General features: G+C 40.1%; 1 protein-coding gene across 2 annotated transcripts in view; it reads left to right on the forward strand.

Annotated features, from left to right (window-relative positions):
* The window catches only part of LOC121636354 (copine-9-like), a 194,949-nt gene that overhangs the window by 21,896 nt on the left and 148,540 nt on the right, over window positions 1-24,513 (forward strand). For both annotated transcript variants that reach the window (XM_041979806.1, XM_041979807.1), the window contains exon 2: window positions 7,376-7,416. In XM_041979806.1, coding sequence (XP_041835740.1) covers window positions 7,376-7,416 — 41 coding nt within the window. The remainder of the gene's footprint in view (window positions 1-7,375; window positions 7,417-24,513) is intronic.

Here is a 24,513-nt window from a genome sequence, read left to right on the forward strand (position 1 = left end):
ATATAGTTTAGGCTTAAAAAACTGGATCGTTTATGCGTTTTTGTCCTTCCAAGGTCCCAGCTAACAGCTGAGTGAACTGGAGGAAATAAAGTGTAAAAGTTTAAAGTCTTTAATTTGAACTTGGATGATAACAAATCATTCATATGTGAAAAGAATTTACTGGAACTTTGGACCCAACAAATACAAGCAGCTGTATGGAAAAGCCAGAAGGTCTGAAAAGTCCTGAAAACTCATCATCAGGGTTTCCTTATCAATCAAATCTCCTAAAAACGAGCAGCCATTGTTCAGGCGAGACACCCATCTGTGAGGACCTGAGATTTAGTGGAGCCAACTAGAATTTTGCTGCATGCACGGCAACAAGACATAAGAGCCAGCATGTCTCATTGTGTGCAGGTTTAATCATAAAATATAGCTTTCAGAAATAACAACATATAAAAAAGGTGAGTTTGCTATGATTATGATCTTTTAATTGATCAGGTGAGGTAAAGGAGACTTTTGGAGGTTCTCTTATCACATGACAGGTGTACCTACTGTTCTTCCAGGCCACCATACCAACATTCACCTCATTTAACCTCCTACTCCAGAGAGAACAGTTGTCAATATTTTTATTGCGTGATAAAGTACATTGGGACGGTGGTATATGCTTCTGCTGCTGTGTGCCTTTTCCGTTTGGTGTTATTTGCTGTGAGCTTGTACAAGTGTCACCCACTGAATCTGTTAGCCTGGCTGTTAGCCTGACTGTAAACCTGAATGTTAACCTGACTGTTAGCCTGACTGTAAACCTGAATGTTAGCCTGACTGTTAGCCTGACTGTAAACCTGAATGTTAACCTGACTGTAAACCTGAATGTTAGCCTGAATGTTAGCCTGACTGTAAACCTGACTGTAAACCTGAATGTTAACCTGACTGTAAACCTGAATGTTAGCCTGAATGTTAGCCTGACTGTTAGCCTGACTGTAAACCTGAATGTTAACCTGACTGTAAACCTGAATGTTAGCCTGAATGTTAGCCTGACTGTTAGCCTGACTGTAAACCTGAATGTTAACCTGACTGTAAACCTGAATGTTAGCCTGAATGTTAGCCTGAATGTTAGCCTGACTGTAAACCTGAATGTTAACCTGACTGTAAACCTGAATGTTAGCCTGAATGTTAGCCTGACTGTTAGCCTGACTGTAAACCTGACTGTAAACCTGAATGTTAACCTGACTGTAAACCTGAATGTTAGCCTGAATGTTAGCCTGACTGTTAGCCTGACTGTAAACCTGAATGTTAACCTGACTGTTAGCCTGACTGTTAGCCTGATCTGGAAAAGACTTGGACTAATAGAAAGAGGGAGCTGAGACCTTCTTCATCCTTCCACCATTGCTGTAAATACTGATCACTGAACTTAGTTTGTAGTTTGTAGTATTGAGTGTGGCATGGTTTTCCTCTTTCTTATCTTTTTATACAGTACTTTTATGTTTTTAGATGAGGGTTGTTAGCAGACTAAGTCAGCAAACATGTTATTTTGAATTTAGAGACCCTTTATATGAACTTATTTTTTAAATTCCCTAAGTGGGTTTGTGTGCTTGGGTAAAAACATATTAGATTAGCGACCGGCAACAATGTGATGTATACCTCTTAGATTTTGACAAAAGTCAAAGTGACAGTCAGCTGTTGTTGTTACTCTGTCTGCTGTTGTCATATCCTGTATCTGACATTAATAAAATCAGTCATGACAGAACAATGTTGTGCTGTGTAAACACACAAATGTGATTTGATCACTTGTCAGTGACAGTATGGGGGTCCTGCCTCATTGAAGAGCCCTGGAAAATGATTTGGGTTTGTTTGCAGTGTGAGCATGTTTTTATGTGTGTCAACAGATGTATCAGCTGGCGTATCCATGAGGATGTGTGTTAGACAGGCTTTCAGAGTCTGTAGAGTGTTGAGAAGTCATATTTTTCCTCTGTCTTATGTTAGTGGAAGCATCCCATAATGGCACCCAAACATCACTTTTCCAGATCCTATTAGACAAGCCAAACAAGGCAGCCACCCTGGAGCTGGTGATGATTAAGAAAACACAGGACTGTTTAAATGAGACAGTAAGAAATAAATGCACCCCCCACTCTCACAAGCAAAACACAACTCAACCCCAGTACCACCCACCAGACATCCCTGACTGGTGGTATGCAATAAGCATGAAGTCAACCTCTTAAATAATTAAAAAGAGTAAAATGGATGTTAAAGAAGAAAATGTTTGATTTTGGAAAGTTGGTATTTATATACATTTGTCAACACGAACACTTCATCATCTGTCTGACAATTTTACTTTGTCGCTGGATAATTGTATCATTTATTGCAGGGACAAGGTAAATAATCCCAGAGTGTTCAATCAGACCCTCATGTTTGACCTTCATTTAAATGACATAACGAGCGATGCTTTTTTTCATCTTAAGAACATTGCTCAGATTAGATCAGTTTTGTCTGAAGTTCTTATTCATGTCTTTGTGACGTCTTGCATGGATTAATGTAATGCCCTTCTGTCATGTTTGCCTAAGAAAAGTTTTTGGGAACTGCAGATGGTGCAGAATGCTGCAGCTCATATCCTAACCAGAGCAAAGGAGTATAAGCACATTACTCCTGTGCTGACCTCTCTTCACTGGCTTCCCTGTCGGGTTTGAGCTGGTTTCAATGTGCTGCTACTCACAAAGTATCTGTTTTTGTTGAAATTGTGCAACCTTATGTTCCTTCTTGTGTTCTGCGTTCCAAGGAAATTAGTCTTTTAAGGGATCCCAAGACACACACACACAAAAAAACCCCAAAACACTTGGGTGTGGGTTTTTCTTTCTGTGCGTAGTTGTAAATGTCAAGGCAAGGTAAATCGAGTAGCAATATCTCCATCGGTTGGATGTTTTGGAGTTTTTTTAACCAGGAATTTAGAAATCAATACGGGTCTTGAGCACCAACAAGTGCACGTTTTCCAAAATATTGCTGTCTGACTTGATCACATAAGTGCTGAACAGGTTTGGAAAGTGTGAAGTCTGCTAGCGCCATCCCTGATGAGAAACAGTTAATAGTCACTCAATAGCGGTGTTGAACACAAATATATAATCAGCGAATCACATGGCAACAAGTCAGTACATTGAGTCACAAAGACATAGTTAAGACCATCTCTAGGGTTTACAGAGAATGGTCTGAAGAAGAGAAAATATCCAGTGAGCAGCAGTTTTCTGGATCAGAATGTCTTGTTGATGTCAGAGGTCAGAGGAGTGGACAGCCTGGTTGGAGATGATAGAAAGGCAACAGGAAGTTAAATAAGCACTGGTTCCTACCAAGGTCTGCAGAATAACATCTCTGAACACACAACACGTCCAGCCTTGAAGCAGATGGGCTACAGCAGCAGAAGACCACACCGGGTGCCTCCCGTCAGCTAAGAACAGGAAACTGAGGCTACAATTCACACAGACTCACCAACACTGGACAATAGAAGATGGAGAAACGTTGCTGGTCTGATGAGTCTCCATTTCAGCTCCACATTCAGATGCTAGGCTCAGAATTTGGTGGAAACATCATGAAAGCATGAATCCATCCTGCCTTGGATCCACTCTTCAGGCTGATGGTGGTGTAATGGTGTGGGGGATATTTTCTTGGCCCACTTTGGGCTCCTTAGTATCAACATGTCCTGGTTTAACCACCACAGCCTACCTGAGTATTGTTGCTGACCATGTCCATCCTTCTATGACCACAGGGTAACATCTTCTGATGGCTTCTTCCAGCAGGATAATGCACCATGTTACAAAGCTCATATCATCTCCAGCTGCTTTCTTGAACATGACAATGAGTTCACTGGACTCCAATGGCCTCCACAGTCACCAGATCTCAGTCCAGTAGAGCAGCTTTGGGATGTGGTGGAACCGGAGATTCTCATCATGGATACAGCCGACAAACCTGCAGCAACTGTGTGATGCTGTCATGTCAACATGGAGCAAAACCTCTGAGGAATGTTTCCAACACCTTGTTAAATCAATGACACCAGGAATTAAGGCAGTTCTGGAGGATAAAGGGGTTTTGACCGGTACTAGGAGGTTTACCTGATAAAGTGGATGGTGAGTTAATGATAAAATCCATACTTGTCACCATGTGGGTGAGTGGCCTTCTTTAAACGTAGGGTCGTCTACCAGAGGCTTCAGAGCTTGAAGGTTATGTAAAGTATCTTAGGTGTTAGTTAGTCTTATGGAATTTGTGGGATCTATTGGAACCAGTCTCTCAGTTTGGAGGTCATGGCCCTGAATGCTCTGATTGTTGTTACCTTTAGTCTCCACATCTTTTCAGCTTGCTCTCTGCTCCTGGTATTCATCAAGCTTCTTGAGTTCTTTCTCATTGATGTTGCTGTTGTACAGGATTGTTGTCTGTTTGCAGCTTGTTGACCACCACAGTGTCCAGTTGGTTGAACATCATCAGTGTAACAGTCTGGACGTCCCACACCTCTGCTGTTCTCCAACATCTTTGGTGGCATAATTAATGAATAGTAAAGAAGCACATTAAAAAGTTCAGACAACAGTTGTGTTTATCTGACAGATTTACTGCGACACAAAGCAGATCTTTGTCCTGAGAATTAATCCATTATGAACAAAATTGCCCCATCTCACATTGCCCGTAATGAATTATTAGGATTGTGAGTTTTTAATGTAGATTTCTGGATTGAGATCTGTGACTGCAGGGATGGTGGTCTGATGTTAAAAAGTGACACTGGCAGCATTTTTAAAGTAAAATGCCATGTAGGTCAGTGCATGCAGGGAGCCAGGACTTCTCAGTGGGTGAATGTCAGTCACAGCAGGGAGGGCTCTGATTGGATACCTGACTTCCTCCATAACATTTATTTAAGCTCTCCAACATGATGCTACTTCACGGGCAAAAGCTGTTATCCTCTAAATGAGACACATGTTCAGCTTTTCTGTACTCAGTGGAAAAACACAGTATCAGATGAAACTGCTCATAACCTGCAGATGAAATAGTATGATTGTGTGGTAGAACCCCGTCTACCCAGCTCTCTGAAGAGACTTAGCTGACTAAATTAGCAACTTTAACACTTAATCAGAAAAATAAATCCCTACTCTTTCTTATTCTCTGTGTACCTTTTCTTCACCGTGGAAATGACGTGTACAGATAGTAGGGCTGTAAGTCACAAGTTTGATCACAAGTTTAAATCTTATTGATTTGGTGGGTAATGATTCAGTGATATTTGCCAATGTCACAGATTCTGCCACAATATATAGATTTCATCCTGGAGAAAGCGATCAATATGAGATGATGTCTAATGATGGGACAAAGTGTAAAATTACTTTTTAGTGTGTGTACAGATATCCAGGAAGTGCTTAGTGCGGTTTGTATCGTTTACAGTCAGTGACATTATTGTTGAAGCCTCTCTGCGTGTGGTGGTTCAGCAAGTGGTTTGAACTTTGAAGTGACGTATTGACAGATATAAAGCTCAAAGAATCTCCTCACAATTCCTTACATTGATGTCAAAGTGGAGGTTCGCTTTGGTATGTGTACCACTACCACAGAACACTGATTAGAACATATCAACTAAGAAACTCTTATGTTCACTATTTATTCTGTATTTGGATCCCTATTAGCAGCCACTAAGTGGGTAGCTAAGGTTAGGTTTGCAAAAAAAAAAAAAAAAAAGATGACAATTCACATACAATATAGTAAACACCCATTACATCTGATCCAACAAGGCAAATGACAAAAACAAAAGACAGCAATCACCCAATACATAGATGTAAGACAGCTGCTTCACCAAGTCACATTATGATAAAAAAAAACACAAAATCCCCTGAAATCAAGTTGCTCATTTAATTATTAAAATGGCCTCTCAGCATTTTTTTTTAAATTTGTCTTGCAGGGTATGTTAGATCTGCATAAAGCATCTATCTTGGATTTTTTGTTGTTTTAGTAATACAACATCTGTTATTATATTATATACCTAAACCTGTTTAAAAACAAGCATGTTAAGGAGAAAACACAACAACTCGTGGTTTAAATGGGTTATTATCTAGTGTTCACAAGAGAAAAACACCCTTTGTATTTATATATCACCGAAGCTGCCGTCTCAAACCATTTCTTCCATCACAGTGCAGCGGCAGTGTTTCCCTACCTTCATATCAGAGGGGCTTTCCTGTTACCTTTCCACTGAGCAGGTCTTTGTCTTTTAATTTAAAAAACTACACAGCCGATAGATAAACTCAGCATGATGATAGCCCACATTAGCACACACATCAACATATTATTAACCCTTAAAACTCCAAGAGATCTTTTGCCTACCATTTTATGTATATATAAAATGCAAGCAAAAACTCAATCCCTTTTAATTCCAGTCAACATCCAATCAATATTATTTCAGGACAGCCTCAGTTGTCAGATTCTGAAGTTCAAGTTATGAAATAAATGTATCAATAGATACAGCAAAACATCTGTAGATACGAGAATTATCTATTATCCATCAAAATTCATCCCACAGAGTATGCACTACTGTTCCTGAGAAATTGTTCACAATATAATTAATAGAACTCAAGGATGCTGGACTTTAAAGGGTTAAATGACCTTTTTTGTTTCCCCCAAAAACGCTGCACTCTACAGAGATTCAGCACAGTTACCCAGCACATCATAAATTTAATGGAACCTTTATCAGATTCCAGTGTGAACAGACTACGGCCCTGAAGTGACCCACATGTCCAGAAGATGTGATGCCAAACCCAGCACGCTGTGTTTACACATCCTCAATCTTCCGGCACACAACTGTGACGTCTGTCTCACCTCAATGATGTGAAAGTGAGATGAAATGTGACCTAAAGTTCAGACTGAAGTCACCCAGTAATGTAAAATTTACTCAGACTTCCTGTCTGTAAGTTGAAGTTTGACGTAAGCTTAGGCAACACAACGCGCGTCGTGGCTGATCAGCAAAGAAATGCAAGAAGATATTAGTGGAGGAAGAGTAGCCAAAGATTCTTAGTGTTGACGGTGACAATAAAAAACTCAGTTTTAAATGTTCTCTGTGATGTTCTTGTGTTTTGTTTTTATGCGTCTTATACTGTTAAAAAAATCCAGTTACCACATGTCAGGATGTCTGAGTTTATTAAAGTGTTTCAAATGACATCATGACATCTGGTGGTGATTATCACAGTCAGTTGAGTAGCAGACTCATAAACAGAGGCTACAGCTCCTCAACCCAGCTGGCCCAGGTTCAGATCCTGGTCTGGGGTTCTCTGCAGCATGTCACCCCTTCCCTGTCCAGCTACTGCTTAATTAAGACCACTAGAGCCACGATCTCTTTTAAAATGACCTGTTGTAACTTGTTTGATCCTCTAATAGTCTCTTTTCTCTCTCTCTGTAGAAACCTGTTAGACATGGACACCTTCTCAAAGTCAGATCCAGGTAATAGTTTTCTCTTTCTCATTCATTCTTTCCTGTTTCTCAAATTAAACCTTATTAGTTGGAATTTCTGTTCTGACATGATTTCACGCTACCTGATGCATCTGACATCACACAACACACTATTCACAACGAGTGCATTGAATTTCACAGTTTATTAAATTATTCCACCGTGCACCTTATCTACATGTAACAAGACTTAGTGAGCATTCAGTGTCTTCCAGAGCATTTACAGGCACAATACAACAACCAAGAGACTGTGCTGTGTCTCAAGTGCCATCAGACGAGGACTCTGAATTAAGCTGGTTCACAATTAGGGCAAGAAATCAGTGGAGCCTGACCAACATGTAATGATTGCTAGCTGCACACAGAGTGCTATAACCTTCAGGAGCAGCTCTAAGTGGTTGACAACAGGTAATTGCAATGAGCTGTTTGGAGGTGGCGAAACAAAGGGACAAAGGAAGAGTGATTCAGAGAAAGTATCACGGAAATTTAAGAACACAGATGACAACAAAGGTTTCAGTTTGCTCAGACAGATGCCTTTGTTAGCTGAGATTCAGGAAATCTCAATGTTGCCATAACTCACAGTTTAACAGTTTGTTGTTCTGAGAAAAATCAACATATTTATCTAAAGGCTCCAAACTTTGCAACGGAACAGATAAGGTGGACAATTTCAACTCAAAATCTCATGTTTCTTTAATCATGTTTGGCTTTTCAGGCCTGCAGCACATTCCAGAAAACACCAGAAAAGAGAAATTTTTTACTCTGTAATGATGCGATTCTTTCTCACCTCTGACGTTCTGGTATTTAAGATACAAGGTGATGTCCCAATTCACCTGTTACCACTTGGTTAAAGGTATACGTTAGTGGAGGCTCCTCAATGCATTTCTGGGTCAGGACTGCCAGTAGGCCAGTCCGGTACCCGTACCCTCCTCTTCTGCCATGTTCCTTTAATGTAGCATGTGCTTTTGTTTTGTGGTGTTGGAAAATGCACCGATGTCACTGGGAAAAGATGTGATCCTGAAGGCAGCAGATGATGCTGTAACAGACAATTAATTTAAGTCAATTTAAAAAAGTAGTCTAAGGAAAACTAATGGATTGCATTGAATTTTGAATTCAGTTTTGAAAGGCTCATCAATTATTTCTTTGTTTTCTTCCATAAGCTAATAAAGACACTGAACCATACTGGACGCCATTGTTGTTTTAAAACAGCAAATACCTACTGAACTGAAGTAAACCATCAAAAGAACTCTGACCTGGTGAGTTTAACAGCCGATACAACCCTGCTGCCACCTTCAAGTTAGGAGGAGGAACTAGAACATGACACCAAAAAGATGCATACCCCCTAAGCTCGAGTGTGAGAGCAAACTCACCAGCATCAGCTACGCTGTAACCGACCGCATGCAGATGCCGCGCATGCATAAATCCGCCTTAACTCTAAGGCAGAGATACCTGCTGAGAAAGAACAGAAGCACAAATGAATGTCAGATATTTATACGTGGAGAGTAACAAGAGCAGAGAGGAGCCCAGTGCATCATGGGATGTCTACCAGCAGTCTTGACCTATTGCATCAGGACTAAAGGGATGGCTATCAGATTTATCAAAAATAAGATTTTAAGCCTAATCTTAGAGGTAGAGTGGGTGTCTGCTTCCTGAAGCCAATCTTGGAACTGGTTCCACAGAGAGTGTCTGATAAATGAAGGCTTTGCCTCTCATTTTACTTTTAGAACCTCTAGGAACCATAAGTAAGCCTGCAGTCTAAGAGTGAAATGACCTTTTAGAAAAATCTGGAACTCTGAGATTTTTGGTATACAATGGAGCTTGGTCACTACAAACTTTATTTGTGAGAATAATTGTAAATGCTATTGTGGATTTAACAGGGAGCCAATGAAGGGAAGATAAATCCAGATAAATATCATATCTGATAAAATTTCACAATAAGTGAAAGTATCGGTCCAAGTACAGAACCCTGAGGAACTCCATGACTTAGTCTGGTATATGAAAATGCTGCCAACACAATGTTTGCAAGACTGAAATGCAAAAATGACCAAACGAAGCTTGGCCATGAGTAGCCAATAGCCAGTAAATAGCCAGTAAAAGACAGAAATAAAAGTCTTAACTTGACTCTTGTCTAATCTCTTGCTCTGTGCATTTCCCTCTTTCTTTTCCTCTCTTGACTTCTTGCATTTCTTTGCTGAATCAGCCACAATGCACATTGAAAACAGCTGTTGTTTTGATTTCAGGTTGCTAGCGTGCGACGGATCATAAAGTGAAATTCAACTGCATTATCACGTGGTGTCCTGGAAGAAAAAGTCATATAGAGCGGTTTCTCAGCCTTGGAACGCTGCTCCAGAAATGTTCACAATAGATGTCACTGTACCGTCAAACGAGTTTGGAATGCAGGGTTTTAAGGTTGGAAAGTTATAGGGTGTGTCTTTAACCCTTGGACTCCCAGTCTAACTTTAGTTTAGTCATCTTTTGACTATTTTAAAGCTTTCTGTCCTGGGTATTGATGCTTTTTGAAAGATCAGAAAGCAATCTAGTGGTGGGTTTGTGAAGAAGTATGCTTTGAAGCTCATTTAGAGGTAGACAAAAGGGGTCACAAAGAACCTCACAGTCTGGGGCCAGAGGTCGTTTATCGACATTTTCTGTGGATTAATCTTTCTTGCTGAGTGGAGAGAGAGAATCACGGAAGCATGATGGAGACTAAAGAATGTTTCAGGACAGCCTTGAGCTTCAAACGCTATACCCCCACTGGGAGAAAGAAGGAAGCTGGTCACCATGCCCCCTCATCACTTTCATGTCCCTGCTTAGAGACCTCCATCTGACCCTGGTGTCTAGCCACAGCAGGACCAGGTCGATATGTTCTGAAAATGTCAGACAGGATTTACAGCTGCAGAAAGATGGCTGAATCTCACCCAGGTCTAGGTTATTGTGCCGGTTAGCAACCAAAATAAAAATATGATTAATGCTGGGCTGCAAACTAGTTTGTCATTTGTCTTCTAGTATCTGGAATTTCACAGCCATGTAACTCAGCTGATATTTATCAGTGAAAGTAGAAAAATTTATTGTAAAACATAAAATATTTCGAACTAGATGGTAAACAGAATTGAACATATTAGAAAGACATTAGTTACAGTTTGCAGAACACCACCCGATTAGCAGAACACCTCATGTTTTGCAGAATCACTTTGTAAAAATGTACACTTATTTATAAAAACTATATTTACTTATATCAAACACACATTGTTCATATAATATTTTAACCTATTACACACTGATGTGCTAAATCTAAAATACTTTACACTTGATTTCTGCAAGTGAGGTTAGTGCTGCATAATACAAATACTGATTACCAACCATGTAATTATCTAAGTAAAAATGGAAGTCAGACCTCAATATAATGCAGCTTACTTGCAACTGCTCAACAAACATTTGTATAACAAAAAACAAATAAAAAAAAAACCTTCTAACACGCTCTTTGTCATTGACATCACAGGATATGTCCTCATTTCAAGGCAACAATGACAGGACCTCCTAATGTGCCGAAACCAGCCCTGCTTTGAAGCTGCTTCTTTCAAACCTGATTTTATTTTAATTTAATTTAATTTTATTTTAAGGATTTGGGCTAAGGTTCCAGGAGAGACCTGTGTTAAATATGAAAACTGTAATCACTGACATTATTGTCTTGTCTTTCTGTCTAAAAGTTTTAATGACCAAAAACATGTTTCTTACTGTTGTTTCTGCATGAACATGAGGTCCCATCCATCCACCAACCCTATACTCATCTAGACCAGGGGTGTCCAAAGTCGGTCCTCGAGGGCCGCTGTCCAGATTTTCCAATGTTTCTTGCTTCAACACACCTGACTCAAATGAAATAGATCCAACAGCTTAGTAAGTTTTGCACAATGACTCATCAATTTGAGTCAGGTGGTTTTGGAGCAGGGACACATCAAAAACCTGCAGGGTTGTGGCCCTTGAGGACCGGAACTGGACACCCCTGATCTAGACCTAGAAAATAATACATGTATCCTACTGTAAGTTGTTGGGAATGGGTACCAGAGGTTTTGATGTAAGCTGATGATTCCTTGTAGAGAACAGTTTTGTATCCATGTTCTTGAAGAACTGTGTGAATGAAGTAGCGTCACTGCGTTTCTGCCGAGAACTGGCTTCTGTGTTTTCAATTAAGCACATACGTGTTTGCAGACCTGGTGGATTTTTAACCACCTGGTTCGTATGTGGGCTCGTTAGAAAAAAAATGTTTTTTCTAAGCAAGGATATGACATCATGGCATCTTTCTGTGTCACAAGCAGATAAACGTGTTTTGAGTGTGAGAGGATATTGTGTTCGGTGTGCAAATCTGGGCTTGTATTTTGTTCCTTGAGTGAAAGGTTTTGCAGACAGTAAAATCATTTTCATTTGAGTAGGTAAACAATCATAAAACAACTGTTTTATGGACCATATTTTTACTAGTCTACACTAGCTGTTAGTAGCTGAGGGAGTTTAGTTTGGACTGCCAAACAACAGGATGTTTTCCCATACAGCAACATTCCTTCCCCTGTCCACAAGAAACTGGAAGCTGAAGTTCTCAGGAGGGTTGTGATTGGCTGGAGTGGGGGAGAAACCAGCCAGCATGTTCAACATTTCAGATTACAAGACCAGCACAAGAAAGGTTACAGCAGAATGTCTCTGTGTTTATGTAAAAGATAATGCCCGATGAGGCCATTATCATAAATTAATGGACGATGCGGAGGCGTGAACCATCCGATGCGAAGTCCATTAATTTATGATAATGCCCACCTCGTCGGGCATTATCCCGCTTATACCATGGTCCATTAAGAAAGAAAAAATATTAAATAAATTATTAATGCGTTAATGTTGTTTTTTACCGGTAAAATTGTACGTTTTTCACAATTTCATCGTGATGCGTTGCCAAGGTAACAGGCTCTGACACAGAACCTGCAGCTTGGTGGGCAGTTATGTTACACAAACATTTCAGAGGGCGGGTGCAGCTCTTACAGCTTGTGTGTGTCCAGAGGATGATGCGACATGTTATTTCAAACAGTCAAAGTCCACAGATAGTTTCTTACATCTTTAAAAAAGTCTGCAGGCTGCTTTAACAGCGACGCCCCATCACAGACGTGATCTGGCGTGTCTCCAGCGGCGACTCTTAACCGGCTCTGACACAGAACCTGCAGATCGGTCGGCCACAGCTGTTATATTAGACCAGATCAGTGGAGAGAGGGGAGATGATTGCTTAAGGTTATGCTACGTGACACAAAGTGTCATTTTAGAGGGCGGGTGCAGCTCTTACAGCTTGTGTGTGTCCAGAGGATGATGCAACATTTTGTTTCAAACAGTCAAAGCCCACAGATAGTTTCCTACATGTTCAATAAGCCTGCAGGCTGCTCTGATCTGGTGTCTGCTGCTCGGCATCTGAGTTTCTGTTGCCACGGTTACCAACTACTTTTTAGTCAGCTCAATAATTTACAACAATAAGTCTATTTGACTGGAACTTCTTTCATATGTGTCCATTATCACTTTTTGATGGACACCTTCCAGCCAATCAGAATTGAGTGTTCACCCAGACCATGGTATAAGTAGATATAAACTCATCAGCCACTTTATCAGCTTTGTCTGTACAACTTACTGTTAACACAGATATCTAATCAGCCAATCACATGGCAGTAACTCAGCACATTTAGTCATGTAGACATGGTGAAGACGGCTTGCTGAAGTTCAAACCAGGAATAGTAACTGCATTGAATTTCCACAACATAAAAGGTTGGAAACTATGGACTTTTTTCCACAAATATCTACATCCCATAGCAAAATGTCTGTCTACTGCAAATGTTTTATGGTTTTAAAACCTAAAAATAGAAATAAAATGTGGTTCTTAAAAAATAACAAATTTTCTATAGTGATGTTTTCCTACATATTTATCAAAAATGAAACGTTGTCCTTTCTAAAGGTCTCGTAACATTTAAACAAGTTTTAAAGGAGTTTTATTTAGCTGGCTGAGGGAAAAATGGCTCTTTGGACTGTAAAGGTTGCTGACCCCTGCACTAAACACATAAACAGACTTAGCAGAAGTTTTCTCTTCAAACAGCAACAGTTAAAATACTTCTTATGCAGGAATACTGGTCGGATGACAATGAATTGTCAAATTAAATGAACATACACAATCGTTCAAAAGTTTGGGGTCACTTCCCTATTGAATCCCATGGCAAAGTGACTCCAAACTTTTGAACGGTACTGTATATATGTATATTTACAGAAAAATCAATTCAAGCCAATTCATTGTCATCCAGCCAGTATTTCTACCATCCAATTCATAGAGTGCAAAATGTTTGTATTTACACTTATTTTAAGGCATTAATTTCTATTGCACCCTGAGCTGAACTGACCTAGATGGTCCAGCTGGTTGTTTCAAACATAACAGTGTGAAAAACCAGTGGCACCATTTCAGCTGTGGCTGTCTTCCTTTTCTAACTTGGATGGTGAAGAAGTGATTGTCTGATTTGGCCCCATTTTTCCAATAACTGCCGCCTGCTAAACTGATTCTTTATATATGGATGGCTGTGCATACCCTTTCAGCCGGTTTTCATCTCAGCAGAAATACCTGTGAGATTAGATTTTATATTCCAGTTATCATCTGCTCACATCCTTAAGGTGGGCAGTGCTAGCCTTGCAAAGCTCCCTGTAATGGGTTTCTCCTCACATCTTAAATCCGTTTGTGCTTCCACACTGAAAAGATCTAATCCTCCATCAACTGACTGCTGCTTTGAAGTTCAGCACAGGTATGCTCCATGAGGTCTGCCTACTTATTTCCTGTATTAGAATCAGTCACTGTCTTCAGATAAGCTTAATCTTCTGTAGATGAGAAATGCGGGTCACCTCTGGAAATGAATACGTTAAGTGGATTCCACCCTGCATATTGATGCAATTATTTTAAAACACAGCGTGTATTGTTAGCGTGTGACTGATGTTGTGCCCACAGGCTACAATCACGAACTACACAGCCAGAAAATACATGTGCCCCTTGTCCTGTGCATGCATGGAGCCAGCTGTAAATGAGCTTGTTCAGGTAGAGGGCTGTTAAAGTACCAGCTCCCAGTACAAAGAGGTCAGATCTGGAGGTCCAGAGCTGGACTACCTGCTGCTTTTTAGGAACGCTACAACACATGTCAATCCCATGATCTAAACAGAAGATCTGAATCAATCATGGATCCAATAATCCTCTGTCAGGCATTCTTCAGAAAGAACATGAGGAATCGTTTCCATTTTCTTTCTTCTAACAACCAAAATGTAGGATTGTAATCTGATGAGGAAAATGTTGATTTAATTTATTTTAATTAGATTTAATGTTTACAAATGTTTTAAAACATTTTTCTTTTCAATCATGTGAACATTTTAAAGCTCAACATCCAGAATGTGATTCAATGTGTTTTTCGTTTTAAATGTCTGGCTGATCAGGAGGAATATGAGATGTTTCTGATTAGATCTGAATGGAAGTGGTTGTGTTTAATCAGCTGGGATATTGCATACTGGTCCCATACTGGTTGGTAGAACCTGATTATAATCAAACTCGTACCATAGCTGCACTTGTGGCACCTGCAAACACTGAATCAAGATCTGCTGAATCTAGATCATGATCAAACTTGTGTTTTTTTTTTTACCTAGAACTTGTTTTATTTATAGTGTACTTTACATTTGTAAAACAGATCTCAAAGTGCTCCACCATGAGAAAATAACACACAAAGTGTTATATTGTAAGAACAATTATTGTAATAAACCTCTGATAAAAACAATAAAAACACATTAACATCCAGACATATATAAGCTACTGATAGGCTGAAAATAACATTTTTTTTTTTTAAATGTTTCTTAAAATACTCCACAGTCTGTGGAGCTCTCAGGTAGCCAGGTAGAGCAACCCAAAGCTGTGGAGCTGCTGCCTAGAAGGCTCTGTCTCCCATTGTCTTCAGCTCTGTTCTGGGGGCGGTGAGATGGTGAGTGTCTGTTGTCTGTGGAGCGGAGATTTCTGAAATTCAGATTTATATTTCTTTATTTGCGCCTTAAAAAGGACAATTACAAAACCAGTAATGAAAACAAGAATAGTAAGTGCAAGAGAGGTAAATAAAAAATGTATGTGGGCTTATTAAAACAAAAAAAAAAAAAAAAAAAAACACCTTCCCAAAAAATGCAAAAATTTAAAAAATAAATCAACATTATCAATAAATCAACATCAGGAGAAAAGGAATCAACAAACAACAACAGCAAAAAAGAAAACAAGTTCCTAAATGGTGGTGGACTTTAGGAGGAAAAAGCCTCTGCCCTCTCCTGTCTGCATCAATGGGACAGATGTGGACTCAGTGGACTCATACAAATATTTAGGCGTCACACTTAATAATAAGCTGGACTGGTCCACCAACACAGACGCCATTTACAAGAAGGGGCAAAGCCGGCTTTACTTCTTAAGGAGGCTCAGGTCCTTTCACGTCTGCAAGAAGATGCTGCAGATGTTTTATCAGTCTGTTGTGACGAGCGCCATCTTCTTTGCTGCAGTGTCCTGGGGTGCGGGCATCAAGGCAAAGGACGCCAACAGACTGAGGAAACTGATCAGAAAGGCAGAGTCTGCTGTTGGCTCTAAACTTGTCACCCTGGAGGAGGTGGTGGAGGAGAGAATGCTGGCAAAACTGCTGGCAATCAGGGACAACCCCTCCCACCCCCTCCATAACACACTGGACAAGCTAAAGAGCAGTTTTAGCAGCAGACTGATCCAACCCCGCTGCTCTAAGGAACGGTACAGGAGATCGTTCCTTCCTGCTGCAATAAGACTCCATAACTCATCTACCTCTGCCAGAGACACGATCACACAACTGGACTAAGTCAAACACTGTACTTACTGCAATCTATAGTTGTCGCTCTGATAATATAATTCTGTATTATCTTTGCACTTCCTTTATTTACATAGTCATATTTACATATCAATATCTGATAGCTATTTTCATTATTACTTCATCTTGCCACTGCACTTTATCTGCCAATTCACTCTGTATTTATATTTTTTATATTTTTTTCTCTAACTTATTTCACTCTGGATTTTTTATGTTATTACTGGACTACTGTAACAACGCAATTTCCCTTCGGGGATAAATAAAGTTGTCTGTCTGTCTGTCTGTCTGTCTAAAAAAAGGTAAAAAAAACATGGGTGTGTATAAAGGATGGATGGCCATGTATGAATTGAATTGTGAGGAGACAGACTTTACGCTCAATCCTCAGATTCACTGGGAGCCAGTGAAGGATTGGGGTGATGTGGTCAAACTTCTGTCTCCTTGTCGGGATCCTGGCAGCACTGTTCTGGATATTCTGGAGACTCTGGAAGCTTCTGCCAGGAATACCAACAAGGAGAGCATTACAGAAGTCCAGCCTGGAGGAGACAAAGGCGTGGACAAGCCATGTTAGTAACAGAGGAAGAAGGAGGAGTAATCCGGCCAGAAAAGAGATGCTGTTGACGAGGAGGATTTGAGCTGATGTGGAATACCAATGAGAATGACCTCGGTTTTATTGCTCTTGTGCTGGAGAAATTAGATGTTGGACATCCACGTCTTTATCTCCTCCCAGCACGTTGTGAGGGCTGGTGATTAGCTTTAGAGATGGTGCGGTCTGTCCTGAGATAGATCTGAGTATTTTCGGCATAGCAATGGAGAAAGATTCCACGCTCTTTCACAATGTGCCCCAGGGGGATCATGTAGATGGTCCCTGCCCAAGGAACAACCCCTGAAGGACCCCATACGTGACACAATGGGGCCTAAATGTTGCCTCCTTCATACTCAGCCCTATTTTGAACTATTTGGACCATCAGCCTATGTTTCTTGTAGATTCATAAAATTACCAGCCAATCAGAATTTCCATTAGACAAATTATTTTCAGGAAAATAATCCAGATAAGTAGTGCAACTGATTGCGTCTAATCATACATGTTTCTTTGTTTTTTTTTTTTTAAAGTTATCTTAATGAAAAGGCCCAATAACAACGTTAGTTGTCACCTCAAGCAGCTGTCAGACATGGGCTGTCCGTACCAACGTGATGCCATACATTTAGAAGCTGAATTAACACACAAGTAGAAACACTCAGACAGTGCAGACCACCCAATGATGCTCTTTGTTAGTTTTAAGTTTTCTCCATCGGTTTTTGATAAAAAAAAAAAAAAAAAGATCCATAATGTCATCTAATTACATCGATACCCTCAGCCTCAAGGCTAAAAAAGATATGAAGCGAAGCTAGTGGCTGTAGGACTCAGAGATGTTCACAGGCCATTTCTTTAACTCCAAGTCAAGTGTCAAGTCTTTGACCTCAAGTCCAAGTCAAGTTGCAAATCACTTTTAATTGTAACTATACATTACATTCCTAAATTTATGTAATAAATAGACCCAGTAAAACCGCATTGTTACAGTGGGTCTGATCCCAGTTTGAACCCAGTTTAATGTCGCCATGGTAAAGTCAGAGTTTATGGAAACTATGCTGAGTAAATATCTTAATATTCTTTGGAACACATTCAGTGGAGCCACTCTGATGGAGTTAACATTATTTTAGTACAATGGCAATACCAATCTTTACACCGCTGTGGCGCTAAGCTTGTTGTTGTGACCAACCTCTCCAGGTGTGTATTAAGGTGGATGTGGTGGATCCAGGGTTCTGGATTTTTATGTTACAGATGTTGTAATTGCTGCTCTTATTTTGGTCCCTCTTTATTAAGTTTTTAATACCCAAACGTTTCAATGGTGCTGTAGCAGCAGATGTGTTGGCACTACTAAATAATTTATACTGCCCTTTATACTGCACAATCTCAAAGGGCTACAGACTGAAGAAAGAGACATAAAAATGAATAACTTTATTAAAAGTAAACATTTTGAAATATATATACAAATAAACGATGTCTAAGAGAGGGAGTCAAAGTTAAAAGAAATGTATTAAGACCTTCTTTAAAACTATCGGTGGATTGTGATGCCCTCAGGGTGTCAGGGAGGGTGTTCCACAAGCGTAAGGCAGCTATTGTTTTATTTCCTTTCTTTTCCTGTAACCAGCCTCATTCTTTCCACTGTTCAACCTCCCCCACATTCCCGTTATTCCTTCTACACATTACTTCCTTTAAATTTTATCTCATCCAGCTGGATGGATGGATGGATGGATGGATGGACGGATGGATGGATGGACGGACGGATGGATGGATGGACGGACGGATAGATGGACATATGGATGGATGGACGAATGGGCGGATGGACAGATGGATGGACATATGGATGGACGGATGGGCGGATGGATGGATGGATGGACGGATGGATGGACTGATGGATGGATGGATGGACGGACATATAGATGGATGGACAGATGGATGGATGGACGGATTTATAGATGGATGGACAGATGGATGGATGGACTTATAGATGAACGGACGGATGGATGGATGGACAGATGGATGGACATATGGATGGATGGATGGATGGACGGATAGATGGATGGATGGATGGACGGATAGATGGATGGATGGATGGACGGATAGATGGACGGATGGATGGACTGATGGATGGACGGACAAATGGATGGATGAATGGATGGAAAGACTGATGGATGGATAGACTGATGGATGGATGAACGGATGGATGGATGGATGGACGGACGGACAGACGGATAGATAAAGACATATGAATGGATGGATGGGCGGATGGACGGACGGATGGATGGATGGATGGATGGACGGACATACGGACGGACGGACGGATGGATGGATGATCCGTCATGAAAAAGTGTTGATGGGAAATGTATTGATAACACTGCCATGAAAAAAAACTACTAAAATGATTAGCTTCATTCTTCACCTGCTGAACTGGACAGATGGTTTTTATTTAGACCCATGGAGAACGTTAATTTAGTCTTGTTTACCTCTCTCATAAATAAAATATTTTTTGTGGAATTAGTGTTACTTTCCTCCCTTTAGACACTAGTTGACATGCTTCTGAGATCTTATATCTCCAAGAAAATAATCTGGACAACTTTTACTTACTTGTATTGCAAGAGACTGTTAAAATATTTGTAAAGACATGTCCCTACTGGCCATTTGCAAACTCAAGTACTAGTTCTCCAGCCCTGTCTCACAGACATAATGACTTACAGCTTGATCAGTGATCAATAGTTTATTATGGTTGCCATGGCTCTGCACATTGCCCCCAGACAGAGAAAAAGTGCTCCATGTATAGAATAAGAAACACTATATAAATGTGTGTGAATGGCAAACACATTTTAAAGCGCTTTGTAGAACCCAGTCAAGGTTAAAAGGTGCTTTTTAAGTGAAGGCCATTTCCCATTTTCTCCTTTTGTACCAAATAGAATCAGTTAGCCAACCGTTACTAAACTCTCAGCCGCTCGCCTTTTTCCCCGTTTTGGTATTTATTAATTTAGCTGACCCTATTTCATCTTCCTCCATTCCCGTTTTTCCCCCACTCTTTTTTGAAGAGCAGAGAGAATTGGGATATACTGGTCCCAGTGGTGGCTGGGCTGTTGTGGTGGACTGGCCTCCTTCACTGAAGCAGAAACACAATGCTTTCTGTTCGCCATCTGCCATCACTCCTCTGATGGGGAGTAAATGAAGAGGAGAGGGAAGGAGAAGAGGAAGAAAAAGTGGAATGAGCCAGGAGTGCAGATATGTCAGAAGGAAAGAGAAAAGAGAGGTCAGAGTGATGAAAAGATGGAGACTGGAGAACATACCTTTATTCTTCTATCTATCCTTCTCTGTAACCTCAGTCTCTGAGATGTAGATCCAGACAAAGTAAATTTAGTCTGTAATATCCTCAACATTTGTTCCAAAAAAGCATCTAAAGCAGCAGAAAGAAGAGTGCTGTTTAATGGAAGTGCTGCTTTTAACCCGAGGAGAGTGTTTCAGAACAGCTGTTTACCAGCTGTGGCTGAAAGGTTTCAGGGCTGATTATTAAACTTTTTTGTTGAGTCTCCATTTTTTGGCACAGGCATAGCATTTTTCTTGTATCTCTAAACAACTTCAAAGAAAACGCCCGTTAATTAATCCAACAGTATGCATTCTGGGGCTGTTCTCCCCCCAGCGGTGTCATTTTCTGCCATCCTGTCGAGACTTTATGTCATCTCAAATCAGCTCAGAAGGCAGCCTTTAATATGAGACTTAAACTTAGGAAAATGTGTTTTTCCACATCATTCCATTTTAGATTAATGCAAGAAAGTGATGTATTTAAAATGAGGAATAGGTGTTGCCTAAATTAGTTAGATAAGGAAGGACTGAAAGTGACAGGCAGGTGACTTTTCCCTCCTACTTGTTGCATGTTCAAAAGTTTGCTGTGCTTGTTGTCAGTGTTTGATGTTACAATAACTGTTGCATCATTTTACCTGCTCTAAAGGAAACTTTGTGCCTTCAACTTCAGACTTCAAGAGCTTTGACAGAACAGCTCTTTTCACCCCCTCTGGTATTTTTCCTGTTTCATTGTACAGAATTAAAATACATTTTGCTGGGGTTGAAAATGCAGAATATATTTTAGCTGTGGGGAAAACCCCACAACCCAAATGTATACTCCCCATCCACTTTATCAGCTCCACCTGTTAAACTGCGTATTAATACAAATATCTAACCAGCCAATCACATGACAGAAACTCAACACATTTAGTCACGTAGACGTGGTGAAGACGACTTACTGAAGTTCAAACTGAGAATCAGGATGAGAAAGAAGGAGAATTTGAGAGACTTTGAACGTGGCTTGGTTGTTGATCTGAGTATTTACTGTTCACACACAACCATCTCTAGGGTTTACAGAGAATGGTCTGAAGAACAGAAAATATCCAGTGAGCAGCAGTTGTCTGGATCAGAATGTCTTGTTGATGTCAGAGGTCAGAGGAGTGGACAGACTGGTTGGAGATGATAGAAAGGCAACAGGAAGTTAAATAAGCACTGGTTCCAACCAAGGTCTGCAGAATAACATCTCTGAACACACAACACGTCCAACCTTGAAGCAGATGGGCTACAGCAGCAAAAGACCACACCAGGTGCCTCCTGGACAGGAAACTGAGACTACAATTCACACAGACTCACCAACACCAAACAATAGAAGATGGAGAAACGTTGCTGGTCTGATGAGTCTCCATTTCAGCTCCACATTCAGATGGTAGGCTCAGAATTTGGTGGGCTTCTTAGCACCAACATCACCTGGTTTAACCACCACAGCCTACCTGAGTATTGTTGCTGACCATGTCCATCCCTTTATCACCACATTATAGCATCTTCTGATGCTACTTCCAGCAGGATAATGCACCATGTCACAAAGCTCAGATCATCTCCACCTGCTTTCTTAAACAATGAGTTCATTGGACTCCAATGGCCTCCCCAGTCACCAGATCTCAATCCAACAGAGCAGTCTTGGGATGTGGTGGAACGGTAGATTCTCATCATGAATGCAGCCGACAAACCAGCAACTGTGTGATGCTGTCATGTTAATGGTCACTTTTACATGAGAGTTTTGAATCCCCTTTAATTCAGAATAAAAATTAAATCCTCTTTAAAAAGATTAAAAATGACCCTGTTAACACCTAATTCTGAATTAAACTTAAATCTGAAATAAGTGCCTGGTTTATTGTGATTTTAAATCTGAATTGAATAATTCCTAGATCATGTACATGTTCCCAACGCTTTAAATTAATTCTTGTCGTTCTGCGCATGCTCGTTCCCTTGTCCTGTCGCAATGATGCACATACGGTAGTTCCCTTCTTCTCCTCAGCTGACAAAAGTGAAGAAGTATGCTAATGCCAAGCTGCTGCTTCAAAACTATGATCACAATCAAAGTGAAAATGATTCGCATTATGTTGTCTTCTATGTTGTAGTAAAAAAAGAAAAGAAGCAAGAACTGGAGTTTGTTTACTTCTGGCAGACTTCTGGTAAATACGTCACGTCCGCCCCTTGTCCAATTATAACCCTTCCCAACCTTCCGAGTTATTTAATTCTGAATAATTTATTCTGAATTAAGAAACATCATGCAACCGTGGCCAACATGGAGCGAAATCTCTGAGGAATGTTTCCAACACCTTGTTGGATCTATGACACCAAGAATTAAGGCAGTTCTGGAGGAAAAAGGGATCCGACCTGGTACTAGAAGGTGGATGTATCAGTATCTATGAGTGTCTTTGAGTATGCTTGATGTTTGGCATGTTTAGTCTCTAGAATTTTCACCCCGTTTGTTCCTGCTCCTTAAGCTGGTTCTGGTTCTGAGTTAGAACCATGTTTAAATCACATCATAAACGATCAGACAGGTTAATTACACAGTGAAACAGGACGGATGACCACTTCATTACTTTGCTCCAATCCAGCAGGAATGTATAAGGTTCAAGGTTATTTTTTTAACAGCCATGGGGAGATTTGTTTTGCAGAAACACTGATAGCTGCCGTTCATAACAAAACACACATTGAACGGGACAGACAGATAAGTGATCAAGTGACGTCACTAAACAAAAATGCTCAATGTGGAAATGTACGAGTTTTCTGAGGCAGTTAAATTGCTGATGATCTTTTTCAGACATGCAGTTTTCATCAAAGTTCAAATTTTCGTCAGTTATAGTCCCAAAATATTTATATGATTGCGCTCACTCTATTTTCTGACCTTTAATTACAATGACACTGTGCCTGTTTTCTAAAATCAATAACCATATCTTTGTCATGGATATGTTTACTTAGAGGTAGGACTCCTCACACCACTGTACAAAGTCATCAATAACGGCCATGAGAACCCACCGTAACACAGGTGTAACAAGCCTTTTAGAGGCATTGTTAGTTTAATTTTCAAAACTAACTCATGAAGTCTTAAAACGACTTCTATTCAACATCCTTGTTCAGTCATGTAACTTTGTAACTTGTTTGTTATGACATAATTTCCAAGATGGTGGTGTGCTTGGATCACACCTGTGGCAAAACTTGCTTTTGAAAGCTTGTGTTTTATCCCTAAAGGTAATTTTCAACCAATTTAACAATTGAAAAAGCTTCAATAACAAGTCCTAGATCATATTTCACCTGCTGCGGTAACATGTTTTTAACTAATTTAGATCAAACAAGTTATGAAAATATCAATGTCACATCAGGCTTTTAGCCTTAAAATAGTCAAGAAAAATGGCATGTGACGTCTTTGTCACAATAAGAGAAAAAATAAAGAAATGTTCCATGAATTAACCTCATTCATACATTTTGAGTTCTTATGTTTCATATTGCTAAATTCAATGGATATTTAAATAAATATTAGCATATTAAATTACCATCCGTCCATTTTCTGCCACTTATCCAGAGTCAGGTCGTGGGTGCAGCTGCCTAAGCAGGGAAGCCCAGACTTCCTCCTTCCCGGCCACTTTTGCCAGCTTGTCCGGGGGGATCCCGAGGCATTCACGGTGGGACGTGCCCGGAGCACCTCACCAGGGAGGTGTCCAGGAGGCATTCTGGCCGAGCAGAAAAAAAAAATTATAAGCGGAGATAATAGAACTGTATTACAAAAATGGGCCAATGTGACAAATATGTAACAATACAAATCTTTGGCAATTAGCAGTGGCTGTCCAAATTTCTTTTGGCAAAATGTGATCTATGTGGTCCACTTAGTCTGTTTTATATTGCATATAATTTTTCTCCCAGAAAAAGTGGGTCTGGGTTCCTATGGGTTAAGTAAGCTGACAGTAACAGTCATCTGCATACTTAATGGCCTTGTTTTCATATTTGCTCTGACACGTGTTTGTATAGAGAATGAATAATAAATGCCACAGCACACACTGGCTCAGACAGAGCCCCATTTATTCTCACTCTTTATGACCTGTCAGTTAAAAAGTCTAAAATACAGCCCACTAAATTTTTGCTGATTTCAAACTGTTTTAAGAGTTTAAGTTAAAATATGGGGCTGGATTGTATTAGATGCACAGGAGAAGCCAATAAATTAAAGTCTTGCAAATGTTCCTTTATTCTCTGCATGTTTAAAAATTTTTTTAATAGAGTCAATGTAACGTCCTCCACTCCTCTGTTGGGTCTGTCTGCCAACTGCACTGGGTCCAAGTCATA

This window comes from Melanotaenia boesemani, chromosome 3 (assembly GCF_017639745.1).
Source record: "Melanotaenia boesemani isolate fMelBoe1 chromosome 3, fMelBoe1.pri, whole genome shotgun sequence".
Taxonomy (NCBI): Eukaryota; Metazoa; Chordata; class Actinopteri; order Atheriniformes; family Melanotaeniidae; genus Melanotaenia; species Melanotaenia boesemani.